General features: G+C 48.5%; 1 protein-coding gene across 2 annotated transcripts in view; it reads left to right on the top strand.

Moving 5' to 3' along the window:
• Nucleotides 1-788: 788 nt before the first annotated feature.
• LOC144781736 (cofilin-1-like) overlaps nt 789-18,244 on the top strand; it is a 66,316-nt gene continuing 48,860 nt past the window's right edge. The window contains exon 1 of one of the 2 annotated variants that reach the window (XM_078660713.1): nt 789-946. In XM_078660713.1, the coding sequence (XP_078516839.1) occupies nt 944-946 (3 nt within the window). In that variant the 5' untranslated portion in view covers nt 789-943. Of the gene's footprint in view, nt 947-1,868; nt 1,902-18,244 lie in introns of those variants that run through there. The other variant, XM_078660712.1, reaches the window with a different exon arrangement.

Below are 18,244 nucleotides of genomic sequence, written 5' to 3'. Positions count from 1 at the left end.
GAGTTTGCGCTATGTAAAAACTGAATAAAATAAAGTGTTGTAACGTGATTAAGGAATAATTTGAATTTGCAATTTTGCTAATAAACCTTCATGGATTGCAAATTTACTACTCTCTGTTCTTCCTTTTTTCCATCTTCAATCCTATTTCCTATGTATTGTTCTTTAAATATGTCCATAATTTTTCCCCTCATTACCTGGTCCTCACTCGTTCATTTATACTGTCAATGTTATCCCCCCCCCCCCCCCCCCCCATTTGCCACCCAACTGGTTCCCCAGCCTTCGCGTGCACTCTCTAGTTTTAAATAATTTGCCCAGCTAAGCTCTGGCACCCGCCCCCACCCGCTTTCCTTCTGCGCTTTTCTCCCTCAGCACATCTTTCGTACCTATTTGAAAGCCAAGCTCCTAGAAAAGAGTTCCCCTCCAATAATTATTCAAGCAGCTGAATTGTCCTCATTTTACCTTCCTGCACATATATTTATGTAAACCGCTTGCATACTTGTCATAGTTCTCGAAATAGCGTTTTGTAAATACAAGAACATGAAATGTATATGATGGAATAATATCTCGTTGAAATGAATACATTAATCAAATTTTAGTAAAACATGGGAAAACAATTGCTCCAAAATCTAATTAAAACTAAATAATACCCTGCATTTCAGCAAAAATAGCACGAGCCCTATATGGCTGAATCCTGAGAGCTGGCGATGCCCTCTGCCGTTATGTTCTCCGCCGCTTTTCCACAAAGGCCAGCCTTCCCTGGAATGATGCCGCGGATCTCTGGATGCTAGTCACCCCACCTCTCTGCCGGGATTGGTGAAGCAGCTCCCAGCGTGCATCGCGCCAGCCCCTCCTCACATTCTGAGAAAGCTGAAGGGGGTCTCACCATTGCCGTCTTTACTCACCGTCGGAGCGAAGCGGGCAACGTTTACCTCTTCATCCAGCCATGGTAAGTGGACACTGCAGCGGCTCGTGCATATTCCACCCGTGGCAGTTGATTTAAGAAGCCGCCCACCCTCCACAAACCAGCGCTTTAAGACCGACCCCCTGCCCCCCCTGAGGTTTTGTGTTGCAGGGCGAAAAGACGGCTACGCTCTATCTGATCTTTTGGCACTTCGGGAACGGCGGCTTTTAACGTGTAATTATTGTTGGGAGGTAAAGTACCGTTATCCTAACGGTCCGACTAGCGTAGCCCCGCCCCCTTCTTGCATACACCTGGCGCGAGCGGCCATTTGATGGTAGCTTGACTGACGCGGACGTCGTCGTGTGATTTTTATTTAATTGTCTGGTTAAGCATTAGACATTCTAGCAATAGTTGTGTTGTGAGTCCCACATTCCCAAAGGCGCAGCCACACCCAGTCAATGACCGAATTCGTCAACCATAGCTACGGAGGGAATGCAGAGCGCAGTACGCGCGCGCGTCCGGCGTCACAGGCATTGTGTCGGACTGAGCCACCACCTCCGGTTCTGAAAGGGGTGTTTTGAATGCCGCGCACCCTTTTATTTCGTCCTTATTTTCGTCACAAGAGACGTTTTGACTCAAATTATGAAGCTTACTTGCACCGGTCCACCTGCTACGTTCCTAACTTCTGTAGATAAATTGGTCATATTGTTAGGTCTACCGGGTTTGTTGTCGAAGGGCTGCTGGGCCTTGATTCGAGAAGTGCAAGGCGCGTGGGTTCTGCCATAAGGGATGCGAGGGTCACTACTGCACTGCAAAGGGGTGTCGACCAGCCCGGCAGCTGATGTGTGTTGGGGACTCACTGGAGAATGGGTCCAGTCATGTTGTCGATAATGTTGTTTAATTGCTTATTAGCATAGCAGAACCCCAAGGGAAACCAGTGGTAGACGCACGTGCTACTCTGATAGAGGGCTTTAACCCAGAGATGGAGAGGACAAAGAGAGTAAGTCATTGACTGGTAGACGCGGAATCTGGGAACAGGGCGCAGATACCGAGTGGCGTTCATCGCAAATAGTGCCGCAGGCCGTAAGGCTGAATCTTTACTCCCCTAGAGAGTACCATGCCAGCCATCATGTAATTTAACGGTTAAGTTAAATTCTCTCATTAGAAGTCTATCTTCTTTGGAAAGATCACCCTGGAGAAAACCCTCTTCTTGCAATGCATTGTACCCAAACCCGGTGACAAGATCAGAAAATGGAAGAAAAAAGCGTCTAAAATGACAGCGTGGTTGTCGTGTGACACCGTCTGTCCGCAATGAAAAAGATTCTGCGGGTGTTCAGCTGTTTTTTTAAAATTTTAGTTTCGGGTCAAGGTACTGCAATACACTAAGCCCCCCCCCCCCCCTCCCGTGGTTTTAGTTTTTAATCTTTATTGCCCTCTCTATCTGGCTTCGAGGACTCCACGGAAAGAATGCGCACCATACTTCTCTGGACCAGTTGAGAGATGGTGACCTAGATGGAGATGAATAGTGTTTATGTGCGAAATAAGTAACATCCACTCAGTTATTGCGAAATAAAACTACCAGTTTCCAGATACTAATATAATCTGATAAAAACGCTCATGCGCGATGCTCGTGTGTGTGATGTTTCCTTTTAAGGATTTTTACTAGACTCGCCCTGACTGCATTTATCTCCTGTGCCATTTTCTGCCTGCACATTAATATCCAGTGGTCTGCAGTACCAAGTGTATTTGTGATGGTTAGGAGCAGAAAACTAACAATTATATTCCATGTTGCCATAAAACAATTCCTGTGTTGCTTTTTATTCCCGTTAGGTTGGTATGCGTGGTTAATTTTCAGGTTTGTTGCATATTCCGTTACACCAACGTATCTTTTTTCCAAGTAATGCATTTGTAAATTGTGGCGCATCTACCTGGTTGTAACCCCATTGTTCAGGTAATAGAATAGGACCAGCCCTGATTGCAGTTACTCTATGATTGGCTTACCCATCTATGTACATACTAGGCCTACTGTAAAAACCCGCAGACGCATGGAAAATGGGATGGAGATTACAACAGACTGCAGATTTTTTTTGTGTAATCTGCTGACGTTTGTGGTGGTAACATTTACATCTGTGATTCTGTAAACTTGAACAGTTGCATCACCAACACTGGTCACGTTTTGTGACTAGAATTTGGAACACAGTAAAGATTGGTATTGAAAACACGAAGTCAATTTCCCTGGCTATAGTTGAGAAATAGACCTCCTTTTTTGTTTTTAAATAGTTACCTGGGTAAAATACATCTCAGTATTTTATTTGGCATCTGAAAACTGTATGGCTGTCTTAGAGGGCATTTTGTGAAGCTGGAAAATGTTTCTTCACCCGTCCGAACACATAAATCGCCCCCCATCGTATCTCAAATTTAGTTTTACTGGCACCTTTGTGAATCTTACTTTGACTTGAGTATTTTTAGGGATCTGTTCTTTGGTTTAATGATTTACAATTTCCGTGTCACAATTGTGCTTCAGTGTGGTACTTTCTATTCCCTTTTGTTTTGCTGGTGTACCAGGCAGCAGTTGGTGTGGTGTGGCCTAAGAGGTACAAGCAAACTTTCATTCTCTTTGTGGTGTCCACATTACCTGTATGCTGCAACCCTTGACAAGTCAGAGATAGTCTCCTGTACTTGCGGGATTCACCTGCAACAGAACAATCAATCCGTTGCCACTTGGACCTGAAATTGCCTCCTTATCAGTCCTCCTTATCCCAGTCCAAACAGTGAGCATCTGCTCCCTTCACAGTACAATTAACTAAAATAACATTCCCCACTCACCAACATGTCTTCCTCGTGCCAGGCCACCCATAGTGAATCAGCAGAGCTATCCCACCCAGTTACTATCTGGGACTACATTTTGCAAAGCAGCACTTGTGCGAAAATTCATGTTAATTAGATGATAGATAGCGTGTGCGTTGTATCGAGTACCTGAGATATATATATATATATATATATATATATATATATATATATATATATATATATATATATACAGTCCCTGCTTGCTCTCGCCTGGCGCCCAATCCTGGATAGCGCAGAAGAAGAGAGGAGACCCAAGTGCAGGTGAGCAGTGTATTTTATTTCGTCGGGGAGACGACACACCACAGCATAAAATATATATATATATATATATATATATATATATCCTTTTTAGGTCAAGCCTCTTGGCAGCGCGCATGCGCTGCTCGCCATGCAAGGCATGCTGTAGTCTAGTATGCTTTAGGAAGCCTCGCTTTCTCACCTCCCATTTTTTTCATAGGCTGGTGTCCTAGTCCTTGGTAAACGCTGGCTTCCAATTCATTATGAGGCTTCTAAGTCCTGCCTTGGTACCGCCCGGTCTCCATTTGTTGCCGCCCATAAGGACTAGACCTTTTACTTCACTCTTAACACAGCATGCTTTATCTAGTGGGTGATTTAGAAAAACATGGTTCCGTTGGGTTCAAAACAACATATAATTTATCCAACGGTTTTTCTTTTCCAAAAAGAACCAACAACACGACAAACCTCCAAATTATGATGACCGGTCTGTATAATGAATAAAGTGCAAAGACCTGTAGTGTGGGTGGGGGTGTTCACTAGTTGCTTGAGTCCGAGGTTGTCCAGCAGGGTGGTGGTGTTGCTGTCATTGTTTTTCTCCAGGTGGAAGTTGAGGTCTCCTAGGAGGATGTAGTCTGGGGAGGCGAGAGCGAGCGGGCTAATGAAGTCTGCGATGGCTTCGCTGAATTAAGTGCGTGGTCCCGGGGGTCTGTAGATAAGGGTGCCTCTGAGGGTTGTTCTGGGGTCGGTGTGTATCTGGAAGTGCAGGTGTTCGGCGGCTGTGAGGGTGTCTTCCGAGTTGGTTGTGATGCGGATTGTGTTTCTGTGGACGATGGTGATGCCTCCTCTGGTTTGGTTGGTGCGGTCCCTTCGGGTGATCTTGTAGCTGTCGGGGATGGCTATGGTGATGTCCGGGGCTGAGGAGGCGTTCATCCAGGTTTCCGTGAGGAAGGCGACGTCGGGTGCAGTAGTGTCTAGGAGGTTCCAGAGTTCGACTGCGTGTCGGTGGACGGAGCGGGTGTTGAGCAGGATGCACTTGAGGTGATTCTTGCTGGTGGTAGGCTTGGCGGGTGCCGGCCCGGGATGGCTGCAGGTGAATTTGCATTCTTGGCAGGTGGAGGGTCCGTGGGTGCTTTTCGGGGTGGCCAGGTGGCAGGCGGGGTTCCGGCCGGTGTTGAGTGTGCGGAGGGAGGCGGCAGCGTAGGTTCGTCGGGCGCGTTGGCATCGTCGAGATCCAGGGTTCCTGGTGCTGGGTGCAGACGGGCTTGCCTTTGGCGCACAATCTGCGCGTACGTGCCGACTCTGCCATAAGTGGAGGGAGGGAGGAGCAGCTGGGAGGCGGGAGCGGGGTGGCAAATGGGAAGGGGAGAGGGTGCAAGAGAAAAGGGGGAGCAGCGGCAGGGAGTGGGGTGCAACGGCGGGAAAAGCAGAAACGACAAAAATCACTCCGGGGCACCACACGAGGAGAAAAACAACAATTGCTGGCACAGATAATGAACGAAAAACGGAGACACAGGGGTCAAAGCCTCAGGGGCGGTGTCGAGCGGGCGGTGGTAGCAGGGAGACCGGGTGCACTCAGGAGGAACCACGCGGCGGGTGGAGTGACCGGCTACGACGAGGTCAGGTCACCGCTCCCCCGTCGCGTGGAAGCGCCTTAAATGTCCAGTGGGAGGAAGGAGCAGCTGGGAGGCAGGAGCGGGGTGGCGAATGGGAAGGGGAAAGGGTCCAAGAGAAAAGGGGGCGGGGGAGCAGCGGCAGGGAGTGGGGTGCAACGGCGAGAAAAGCGGAAACGACAAAAATCACTGTCAGGGGCACCACACGGGGAGAAAAACAACTGCTGGCACAGAGAATGAACGAAAACCGGAGGTCACAGCCTCAGGGGCGACGAGTGGGCGGTGGTAGCAGGGAGACCGGGTGCACTCAGGAGGAGCCACGCGGCGGGTGAAGTGACCGGCTCTGACGAGGTCAGGTCCGCTTCCGGGCAGAGTTGATTATGGCAATGCCCAGCATGTAGGCATGGCTGACTATCTTTTCACTAGACTTCATGTTGTTCAGAGCGCTGCTGCCAAACTAATATGTAATAAAAAAAATATAGTTCATCATCCCTCTGCCTGAAGGAATTACACTGGCTACCAGTCCGCCAGAGAGCCCGTTTCAAGCTCCTCTGTTGTGCGCATAAAACCCTACAAAACAGGACCACACATTCTACAAGATTAGCTACAATTCCACATCCCTTCACGTAATCTAAGATCATGCCATCAAGCCCTCGCCTCAATTGAGCGCAGTTCCAAGGCCAAAATGGGCGTCTGGTCCTTCTTCAAATCAGCTGCGGTTCTCTGGAACAACCTACCCCTTGACCTTCCCCTGGCAGACGACTACCTACTGTTTGGGAAAAACGAAAAACCACCCTGTTCCCTAGATACTGACCCTACCAATGTTCAAATTGAATTGCACTAGACTCTAATCTGTCCTAGCGCCGTGATGTCCCCCGGGATGATTGATGCGCTCTATAAATACTGGTAAATACAAAACCGGCAGATTCCACAAGAGTCTCACAGGCAGGCCAAGACAAGTCAGGGAGGTGGGCACAAAACTAAGGTTGGAGTTTATGGAAGAGACTAGTCCCGGCTCTTTTGGTCAAGGTCCCCCCTGAGGAATCTTCAAATGGCCCCTTCTGCAGCTGTGGGTTTAAGAAGGGCCCCTTGGGAACTCAGTTTATGATCAGGCGAGGCAATGTGACTCATTGAGGCGTATTTCAGGCACATTTTAAAACTTCTTTCTGCTTGGAGCAAAGCAATTGGTGATTAGTATGGGTCGGTGGTTGTAGGTGAGGCCCACCAGCACTCTTTTTGTGGACAAGGACTTATTTTTAATCATCAGGCTTTGACCAAGAACAAGCGAGAGAAAAATACTAAAGCAGGCGACAAGGAGCAGGAGAAATGAAGGAAAACAGTGACAAGGATAGAAAACGGGGATGAACAAGCATTGGAAATGCAATAGGTCTCGCATTAGGAAAGTTTGATTTTTTTTATTTATGTGTTGGTTTTAAAAATAGCAAAATTAATAGCTTTGTCAGTTACAATGTCAATAGTTTTAACTTTCGCAAATGTGACACCTATAGCATTTGTAATGCAATGTGTTGTATTTACGTGACTTACATGTATTGATATTACAAATAACAATGGCTTTTAATTTTGTAAATAATTACTTAAATAAAATGTATTGTAATTTATAATGGCAATAGCTTAAACGTTTGTAAATCACTTTTGTGAAGATTATGTTCAGTGTATTTTATTGTGACGAAAATCCAAGAACATTGCATTTGCACCTACACACACACAAAGCCACACACACACACACATATAGATGTGGTGGTGGTGGATCTGGTGGTGGTGGATGTGGTGGTGGTGATGGTGGATGTGGTGGTGGATGTGGTGGTGGATGTGGTGGTGGATGTGGTGGTGGATGTGGTAGGTGTGGTGGATGTGGTAGGTGTGGTGGATGTGGTAGGTGTGGTGGATGTGGTAGGTGTGGTGGATGTGGTAGGTGTGGTGGTGGATGCAGTGGTGGTGGATGCAGTGGTGGTGGATGCGGTGGATGTGGTGGATGTGGTGGATGTGGTGGATGTGGTGGATGTGGTGGATGTGGTGGATGTGGTGGATGTGGTGGATGTGGTGGATGCAGTGGATGTGGTGGATGCGGTGGATGTGGTGGATGTGGTGGATGTGGATGTGGCGGTGGTGGATGTGGCGGTGGTGGATGTGGCGGTGGTGGATGTGGCGGTGGTGGATGTGGCGGTGGTGGATGTGGCGGTGGTGGATGTGGCGGTGGTGGATGTGGCGGTGGTGGATGTGGCGGTGGTGGATGTGGCGGTGGTGGATGTGGCGGTGGTGGATGTGGCGGTGGTGGATGTGGCGGTGGTGGATGTGGCGGATGTGGTGGTGGCGGATGTGGTGGTGGCGGATGTGGTGGTGGCGGATGTGGTGGTGGCGGATGTGGTGGTGGCGGATGTGGTGGTGGCGGATGTGGTGGTGGTGGATGTGGTGGTGGTGGATGTGGTGGTGGTGGATGTGGTGGTGGTGGATGTGGCGGCGGTGGATGTGGCGGCGGTGGATGTCATGGTGGATGTGGTGGTGGTGGATGTGGTGGCGGTGGTGGATGTGGTGGCGGTGGTGGATGTGGTGGTGGCGGTGGATGTGGTGGTGGCGGTGGATGTGGTGGATGTGGTGGATGTGGTGGTGGTGGATGTGGTGGTGGTGGATGTGGTGGTGGTGGATGTGGTGGTGGTGGATGTGGTGGTGGTGGATGTGGTGGTGGATGTGGTGGTGGATGTGGTGGTGGTGGATGTGGTGGTGGTGGATGTGGTGGTGGTGGATGTGGTGGTGGTGGATGTGGTGGTGGTGGATGTGGTGGTGGTGGATGTGGTGGTGGTGGTGGTGGGTGTGGTGGCGGTGGATGTGGTGGCGGTGGATGTGGCGGCGGATGTGGCGGTGGATGTGATGGATGTGGTGGTGGATGTGGCGGTGGATGTGATGGAGGTGGTTGATGTGGTGGATGTGGTGGTGGATGTGGCGGTGGATGTGATGGAGGTGGTTGATGTGGTGGATGTGGTGGTGGATGTGGTGGTGGTGGTGGATGTGGTGGTGGTGGTGGTGGTGGTGGATGTGGTGGTGGTGGTGGATGTGGTGGTGGTGGATGTGGTGGTGGTGGTGGTGGATGTGGTGGTGGTGGTGGTGGTGGATGTGGTGGTGGTGGTGGTGGATGTGGTGGTGGTGGTGGTGGATGTGGTGGTGGTGGTGGTGGATGTGGTGGTGGTGGTGGTGGATGTGGTGGTGGATGTGGTGGTGGGTGTGGTGGTGGTGGATGTGGTGGTGGTGGATGTGGTGGTGGTGGATGTGGTGGTGGCGGTGGATGTGGTGGCGGTGGATGTGGTGGCGGTGGATGTGGTGGCGGTGGATGTGGTGGCGGTGGATGTGGTGGCGGTGGATGTGGTGGCGGTGGTGGTGGATGTGGTGGTGGTGGATGTGGTGGTGGTGGATGTGGTGGTGGTGGATGCGGTGGTGGTGGATGCGGTGGTGGTGGTGGATGTGATGGATGTAGTGGTGGATGTAGTGGTGGATGTGGTGGTGGTGGATGCGGTGGTGGTGGATGCGGTGGATGTGGTGGTGGTGGATGCGGTGGTGGTGGATGCGGTGGATGTGGTGGTGGTGGTGGATGAAGCCGGGATGCTCAGACAGACCGGGCACTGAGCGCGCAGCGCAACAACAAGCACTTAAGGCCTACTTCCCCAAGAGACAGCTTAATGCAGCACCACACCGTGTCTGCAGCTTTCCATTAAAGCTGTTTAATAGTCTTCCCTTGCAGTAAGTGAACCTCGTTTCAAGGACGCGTGGCGTGGTAGTGCGCTATTTGAAGCACACAGGCACTTCAGCGAATTTATTGCATTGATATTCCCTTTTGTTTGTAGCAGAGGCCGTCTAATGTCCGTCGCTGCGGTGTGCTGTGTCGCAGCCTTGTTTACGCTGCTGCACTAATTCAAGCTAATTTATGCCGGTAGGATAGCTAGCGCCATGATTTTGCACGATCGCGGCTGAGACATGCGGTGGTCTCCGTGTCACAAGTTCCTTAGTGTAAGGACATAGACGGCCCACCAGCCTTTCAACACTCAGAGGCGGCTAGATCGGGTAATATTACATTAGGAAACATTAGCGCATGCCCTTTGCAGCGCTTAGAAATGGCACGGACGCGATCTAAAGCGCTACATAAAAAAACAAGATATCCATGTGCGTGATTCACAAATAAAAATGTTTGCACTGACTTCCATCTGCCTCGGTATGTATTATTATTCTCTACTACACACAGAAAAGGAAATGGCTACTTGCAAAGGAAGCTTTCAGTGTACAGATCGCTTTATACCGCATTCTTCCAGGCGGTGTCACCGTGGATATACTTCAAGAGTACCTGTAATAAAGGCAGGAAAGGGAAGTGTAGTAGGAAAACAAGGAGAAACACGAGAGACTGCCTGCGGCCGTCAAAGTGAAAGTGGGGGAGGAGAAATGCGACACGGCGGGAGGGGGCGGAGCGGGGAGAGCGGCATGAGGGTGTGAAGCAGCCGGGGCCTTTGAAGTGAAGCTAAGCTTCACTTCAAAGGTGTGGGAAGAGTGCGGCTGAGGGAACAGACGGCGATTTGATGATGTGCACGCGCATTTTAGGTCAATGCGCTTGCGCATTGACCTAAAAGCCACGGGCACAGCACCAAATCGCCACAGTTAGGTAAACTTTGTTTAAAGCCCTATAGTCTCGCTTCTCTCAATGCGCATGCGCATTGATAGGTCACGAGACCTAAAAAGAACCTGTGAGATAAAGGGCAAACGTGTGTGGCGGTAGATGAATGAGGACTCCGGTGGAATTAATATTAGCCTTGGTATTCTGTAACGCCGAGATTAGGTAGTCCGTGTCAGGCTTCTGAGGGCTGGGCAATCCAGTGCTTCATATTTGCCGGTGGCATGCTTCTGAGGCCTAGGCGATCCATTTTTACCCACCTTATATTGGCATCTTGGTAGTGAGGCAGAGCTGAAATGAAGTTTAGATGCAAGAGTACAGGGAAACGTTTTACTACAGGAGCTGAACCTGGCACACACTATTTTTATTACTTCACAGGAGTGATTCTTTTTTTTTTTGTTTCTAGCTCAAACGGTTCAAAAGTTACTAAAGCTGCAGTAAATAAGGTTGCCACAAAGAGCAAGGCCCTTTCAAAAGGTTCCCTGGTCGCCTGCCTGTTGCTTTCTGCTATATGTGGGTGTTAAAATGAGGTGCAATCCATCCTCAGTGTTAAAATATGTAAAAATGACAAAAGAATGAAGTAATGCTATTACAAAATGTGCTGCATTGCATTATTTTCCTTTTCTTGTCGCATAATTTACTCAACCCTGCTGCATATTTTGGGCGTCTACAGCCGCCTAATTCCATTGGCCCAAGAACTGGTATCAGTTGACATTTTTGTAGATCCAGGATGACACCCAACTCCTATAGTATGCTGGTTGTCCTCTCCACACAATACTGCCCCTTAGTAAACGAGGAAGCACACAACAAAATTCCTCTTGACTGTAGAACAGCTACTACTACTGGTACCTTTGTGAAGACCCATGGCAATGTTAAAAGCCCCAAGTAGCAGCGCTTGAAACTGGAAATACATGTCCTCTAATGCAAATGTCATGCAAAAAATGACTTTTGAAAGTATGCATTGTGCAAAATCCAAAGTTGCCAAATTTCCTTTGGATGTGAAAGGTATGATCGTTTGCACAGATGCCATCCCAAATGATTCCGCCAGAACGAACATTGTCGAACCCTTTCAATCTATCATATGCCTTTTATTTGTTTTAAAAAAACAGGCATTGTCATTAAACATGGCAATAGATTAAACTCTCGTAAATGCAAGACCTATTGCATTGCAAATGCTTGTTTGTGTGTGACATTTTGCACGCATGGGGGTCCTGCTCTTGCAGACCCATATGGAACACATGAAATGATTGTGTAGTGTACAATTTTGCCCCAGTATTTTGTTCAGACCCCATTGTTTGGATGGAAAGAGGTTGGAAACACTAGTAATTGAGAACAACCAATGACTGACGTTTAACGTTTTGGTAGTCTCGTGGATAACGTGCCCTGAGTTATTAACAGCTGCTGGTAGTCTCCTGGTTTATTTAAACTGCAGGTATTTTGTTAGCAAGGACACATTGTGTTATATCTGTCTCCAATATGCTTGGGCGATTGCTGATGGCTGGCATGGATCCCCACAAGAAGAGTGCTACCAAGAGGCACCATATGGAGGAGCCAAGTGTCCCAGAAGATGTGGAGTTACAGCAGCCATAAGCTCAAATTCCCACGGGGTGAGAGGGGGAGGGTACACAGTGAATAATTTAATTAGGTGTATCTTTAGCCTTTAAAGCAATGGAGGCCCAGCTTTTGTCAAGAGGCCCTGGATGAGTTCCCATGATTAAGATCTAGAGGAGGAGGAAGTCGAGGGTAGATTGGTCCAGCTGGCAAAGTTGAAAAAAGTGCTTCAGCACTTGAGAACATTTAGGGTTCCTTGAGGCTTCGCTCCAAGAGAATGACTATTTTTTTTAACCTCTCCAGTACATGAGAAAAGAACTATGGCATTTACCTCCACATGCAGGTATCAGAAAAGCAATGACAGACAAATGGAAGGAGGTGGATAATTCACCTTTTTTTGTTGTTGTGGTAAGAAGATACTCTACTGGGGTTGCGGGGCAGTTTTTATTCACAGGTTAGGGTGGACTTGTTGATGGGGCAAGTTTCTTCTCTCAGGATGTTTATATCAGAAAAGGCCTAATTGTTGGACCCTGTTGAATACGAAGATAGAATTGCCAGTGAACAGGGCATATTCAGCCTTTTGCAGTCCGGGCCTCCATACCCCAATTATTATTCAATATAGCCATTTATTAAAGGCCTTTTAGAAAATGTCAAAACAGATTGATCAAGGGCCAAAGTTTACCTCCACCTTTTTGATGATCGAGCTGCAAGTCTGGTTTCTGTCAGACTACTTTTGATTCACTGGGGGCAGAAGCGGCAGGGTCGCCTATAGCTGAAAGAAGGCAAATACAGATCGTTGTGGAAGGTGGACTCTTATGAGCTCAAAGCTCTTCGGAGGACATTGGCGACATGGGTTAAAAGAGAACCTGTAGAGGGTAGGAAATTGTTACCTGCAAAGCTTTCTGCGATAGGGGTATTCTGCAACTTGAAAATGCTCTTTGGGTCATATTTCCAGCCTTAAGCTGTTAATCAGCCCTTTTGTTGGTGTGGATGGGCAGTCTCTCCATCTGTAAAGTTCTCGTGTACAGCCTGCAGGAGCTTCAAATTCATCTCCATGACTGTTTGGCATCACCAGTTAGTAGTGGGAGCAGGTTGATGCCTTTTCAGGACTGTTGGAAGGCGTCCAGTGCAGACCAATTAATTCTGGACATTGTGCTGCAGGGTTCTCCTCAGAAAGGTCCTGTTCAAAGTCCTCTCCTTTGGGCTGACCTCTGAGCATCTTTACCAAGGTGTCAGCACTTTTGGTTGGGCTGATCCATGGGGGGATGAATTCGATCTTCCCTTATTTGGACAGCTGGTTGATTTTGCTCTTCTGTTTTGAAAGCTTGTCAGAAAGTGGAATAGGTCTACAGGATATTGGAAAATCATTGGTTTTTGATAAAGCTCAAGAAGTCCCATTTGTCACGGGTCAGTATCTTCAGTACATAGAGGTGCGCTTAATAATGGATCAAGGAAAGGTGTTATCGCTTCTGTCCGAAAAGCAAAAACTGGTGGTGTTATGTTTTTTGACTAGTCTGACTGGGATTCTGCTAATCAGGACCCCAGTCACTGTAATTCCTCCCTAAATTGACCATGGTAAGTACTGTTTTACATCTACAATTGGCTACAGGTGTACCCTTGTAAGTCCCTAATATATGGTACTGAGGTACCCTGGGGATAGGTGCACCAGGGGTATCCCATGGGCTGTAGCATGTATTGTGCCACCCATGAGAGACCATTCAAACTGTGACTACAGGCCTGCCATTGCAACCTTTGTGAATTAGTGCTTTCACCTCTCATGACAGATATAGGTTTTAAGTGTAGTGACCTCAGGTGGAAGGAAACAGAAGTCACCCCATGGCAGGCCTTTCAGTCCTGAAAGCTGGGTGCTTGGTTAAAATTGTGAGGGTGCCCCTGCATGAGCAGGACACCCCTACAAACCCTGAAGTTGATTCTCCAGACTTTGTATTTTTGTATAAGTTATTGCTGTTTTATATAGTGCGAACATTACTCGAAGGTGTCGGAGTGCTTTACAAAAGAGCCAGTTGTGTTACATAAGGACTTTGGATTACATGAGTTACATAAGAGATATAAACAGGAAAAGAATTGCAAATGTACAAGTGGAGCGAAAGGAGTGAAAAAATTACAAATGTACACGTTGTAAAGTCACTCAAGGAAGAGATACAAACAGATAAACTCTAAAATCACATAGGAATGGTAGTAAGTACAAAGGTCTACTACATATACTAGTGATTAGTTTTATTTATTTATATGGCAAATTCACTCAGGATTACATTTTAACAGCGATTAGGCTTGGACACTTATAAATTACATATTTACAGAGCAGGAATTTCTTGCCATCGTTCAGCCAGGTGTTCAGGTAGTGGTGCACTCGAGGGTGTTACAAGCAAAGCTCGCTGAAATGAGAAATCCTGTATATCCTATACCCTCAACAGGCACCACAGCTGAGACAGTTGCCCAGGACCATAGGATTCCAGCACGTAGACCAGTAAGGGAAGGAGCAGCACTCCCCGCACTTCCCAAAACAACGTAATCTTAGGGTCAGGTCATACAAGCAGTGCTCATCGGAGCGAAGATCATACCGTATAACAGCGGCAGAAAATTGTACCTTGGGGAAGAGAAGTGAGGAAGCCATGAACATCCGGCAACGGAATGGAAATAAGGCCCCTATCTGTTTCCACGGCGATGCAGCCTGCACTGTTGTTTGTCAGACAATTAAGTCTATTGCGGTCAGCCATTTTAATACATATGGTTGTATCAGTCATTACAAGTTGTCTAACTACATAGTGGCTGCACCGAACCCGGTCATGTTTGGTATCAAACATGTTGGAATCATATCCTAACACCGATTCAAGTGTTGGAAGTATGATCCCATGTACTGGGGAGCTCACTTGTTGTGCCCCCCCCTTACTCCCAGTTACAGCCTTTCAAGGTCTGACGGCAAGCTAGTGCTGCCGCCAACCACAGACCTAATTCTGCCCTCCTGCTGCTGAGCCAACCTCGAGCTGGGGATGGTAGAACAATAGGTTTCCTGTCACAGGGAGGTGTGACCACCTCCCAGACACAACTCAGTGGAGTGGGGGCGCTTGCCAGTGCCACCAGACTGCTTTGAAGGCACATTTGGTACCCTCCTTGCATGCTCCAGTTTAGGGGAGCCCTGGGATCCTGCTCTGGTGCGAAACTGGACAAAGGACACTGGAATGTACTACTCTCTATCCAGCCCCTCCTTTGGAAGGGACCCATGAGCCGTCAACCCTTTCCCTAGGGTATTTAAGGGCTTACTTGTGCATGGTGTATTAGATTTGTTGTGTGATCAGATACAAGCCTGAAACCACGTCACTCTTCAATCATCTGGATACTCCGACTTTTCCTTCAACAGAGACTGCATCACGGAAGACTCCTGCTGGTCTAGCTGTTTTGCAAGTTTTCTTCATCTGTGCTTCAGCCAGGATCTTTAACAGACCTGTTGGCATCAAGGACACACAAAGTAATCTCCCTGCATCTGCAGGCACTGCAACAAACCTGACCAGTCTGCTGCTCCTGGTGTCCACGAGCGGCTCAGCAACACAGATGGTGGTTCTGCAACTCCCTCGAGGCCTGATCTATCCTCTCTGCAACTTTGAGGCCAGTACCCCTCACCTGAACCACTGGTACCAAACCCCTGTGCACCGTGTCGACTTGCTGTTGCCATGACTTGTTAGCTCTGCACTCCAGAGAATTTCGGGCTACAAGAAGCTCCCGCATTTCTTCCTGTCAAGTACAGTGTCCTCACTGCATCCTCTGGACCGCGGGCCTTTCTTGGTGAGCTTCTCGAGATCCTCCAGGTCAGGGGTACTCAAAGTACGGCCCGCGGGCCAGTGGCGGCCCACCTGGCCTTCCTTGGCGGCCCGCGGACCTGCTTTCCATTATACCAACGTTTTTCCCAGGAAGTTAGTAAACCGAGAAGATGGCCGCAGGAACATACGTAGTGAATACGTATACAATACCTATTCACTACGTTTGCTCCTGCGGCCATCGTCTCTGCTTACTGCTTGCCTCTAATTGGCCTGCCTCTGTGACGTCACATACGGCACCCGGCCGGCGCGAACCACAGGTCCTTTAAAAGTCAGCTGTAACTAGCGCTTTTACAGCTGACTCTTAAAGGACCTTTCGGAAGCTTCCTGACGTCCTTGCAGCCCCGGAGAATCTTTGCAGCAGCCTTCTAGTCGGAGAATATTCAAAGTTCCTTTACCCGCAGGTACGTGTTCTGATTCTTGCCACCCGCCATGCTTCTGACCCCCTCCTCGGTCCCCTTGTTTCCACCTCCCCACCCACACCCACTATCATTAGCGGTGTTAGGAAAACAAATTTTGAGCATGGGGGTGTCTGTTTTGAGGCACAAGCCAGCCCTCGCCTGTGGGAAAGGTCTTTCTACGGAGGTCGCAAGGGCCTGGCTCGTGCCTGGCCCGTGCCTCAAAACAGACACCTCCATGCTCACAATTTGTCTTCCTAACCTGCAGGTACGTGTCCTGAGTCCTGCCGCCCACCATGCGTCTAACCCCGCATCTTCTGTGACCCCGCATATTCCTTGTTTCCCTCCTCGGTCCCCTTGTTTCCACCTCCCCACCCACACCCACTATCATTAACGCTGTTTTGAAAACAAATTGTGAGCATGGAGGCGTCTCCCACCTCACGGGGATGCCGAGGTAAACACCGCAGCCACCAAGACAATGCACAGTCCTTCCAGCCGGTGTTAATAGCTTCTTCAAAATTTGTATTCTTTTTTCATTGTTTTGCTTCTCAATTGGACTGAGAGCAAATAACAGTGCATCAGGAAAAAAACGACTGGCCCTTTTCGGCCAGAGGCCTTCGTTCGTCTCATAGAATGTAAAGTGCAGTGTGTATTAAAAGGGGCTTAACCAACCCCTCCCTCCACCATCCAAGAATTGTTTTAAACTTTTTATGGCTTTTTTGTTAGAGTGGTGATAGGGCAGAATGGGCAGTTGTTCCTATTGTGCAAACGCTTCTGTAAATTGTGGGTTTTTCATTTGGGTAGATAAAAATGTCAGTGTAGTATCTGCTAAAATAAATACTTATTAATTATTTTACTTGCTGAATATTCATGGCATTGCACTGTTCAAATAGTTGTAAATGAATCTCTTTTGCCCCTTAATCCTGAGTCGGTACCAAAGTCTGTTCTTACAAGATTGTCGTTCTTCTCCGTCAAAGTCCTTTTGAAGTTGAGGTGGAGCTGTCACCCCTGGCAACTCAGCTGATTTGATGCTTTTTTTTGTTACAAACTTTTCTCTGCAAGGTCCCGGGATTCCTCTTCAATCCATTTTTAAATAGCGCTGTGTCCCTGCCCTGTACTCAAATTTCTTTCAGGAATGTAGATGTATCTTTTATTCTCTCATTACCTAGGATGGGTTCCAAATGGTCTGATAAAGGTAAGCCAAGCAAGTGTTGCTCTGTGGGCGTTTTAGCTCTCTTTAGCGGGCTATACCTATTTTTAGGTAGTGCTATTAGTTCTCTTTGGTCACCTGGCCCCTAGAACCGTCTTTGCCGGCGTGGGAAAGCAGCAAGCTCGAAGGATTGTCACCTCGGAGTGGTCTTGCACAGAAAGGCTAATCCCTGTCTGGACTTCCCCCAAAAAATAAAAAGGGCGCGGGCACAGCATTTTTGATGGCTCCCTAGATAAATAAGTGAGGGAGGGGCTCATGTTACACCTTCTGTAAACATTGCAGTCTGTTGAAGTCTTCCCCTCTTTCCTCTCTCCATATCCCTCCCTCTCTCACACCTCTCTCTCTCGCCCTCTCTCCTCTCTCCATATCCCTCCCTCTCTCACACCTCTCTTCCCTCTCTCCATATCAATCCCTCTCACACCTCTCTCCCCTCTCTCCTCTCTCCATATCCCTCCCTCTCTCACACCTCTCTCTCGCCCTCTCTCCTCTCTCCATATCCCTCCCTCTCACACCTCTCTTCCCTCTCTCCATATCAATCCCTCTCACACCTCTCTCCCCTCTCTCCTCTCTCCATATCCCTCCCTCTCTCACACCTCTCTCGCCCTCTCTCCTCTCTCCATATCCCTCCCTCTCTCACACCTCTCTTCCTCTCTCCTCTCTCCATATCAATCCCTCACACCTCTCCCCCTCTCCATATCCCTCCCTCTCTCACACCTCTCTCCCATCTCTCCATATCCCTCCCTCACATATCTCTTCTCCTCTCTCCATATCCCTCCCTCTCACACCTCTCCCCTCTCTCCTCTCTCCATATCCCTCCCTCTCTCACACCTCTCTCCATATCCCTCCCTCTCACACCTCTCCTCTCTCCATATCCCTCCCTCCTTCTCACACCTCTCCCCCTCTCCTCTCTCCATATCCCTCCCTCTTCACACATCTCTCTCCCCCTCTCTCCATATCCCTCCCTCTTACACCTCTCCTCTCTCCA

The sequence above is a fragment of the Lissotriton helveticus genome, chromosome 9 (assembly GCF_964261635.1).
Source record: "Lissotriton helveticus chromosome 9, aLisHel1.1, whole genome shotgun sequence".
NCBI lineage: Eukaryota > Metazoa > Chordata > Amphibia > Caudata > Salamandridae > Lissotriton > Lissotriton helveticus.
Note: the sequence above shows the minus strand (reverse complement) of the source record. Positions and strands in the feature narration are given on the sequence as shown.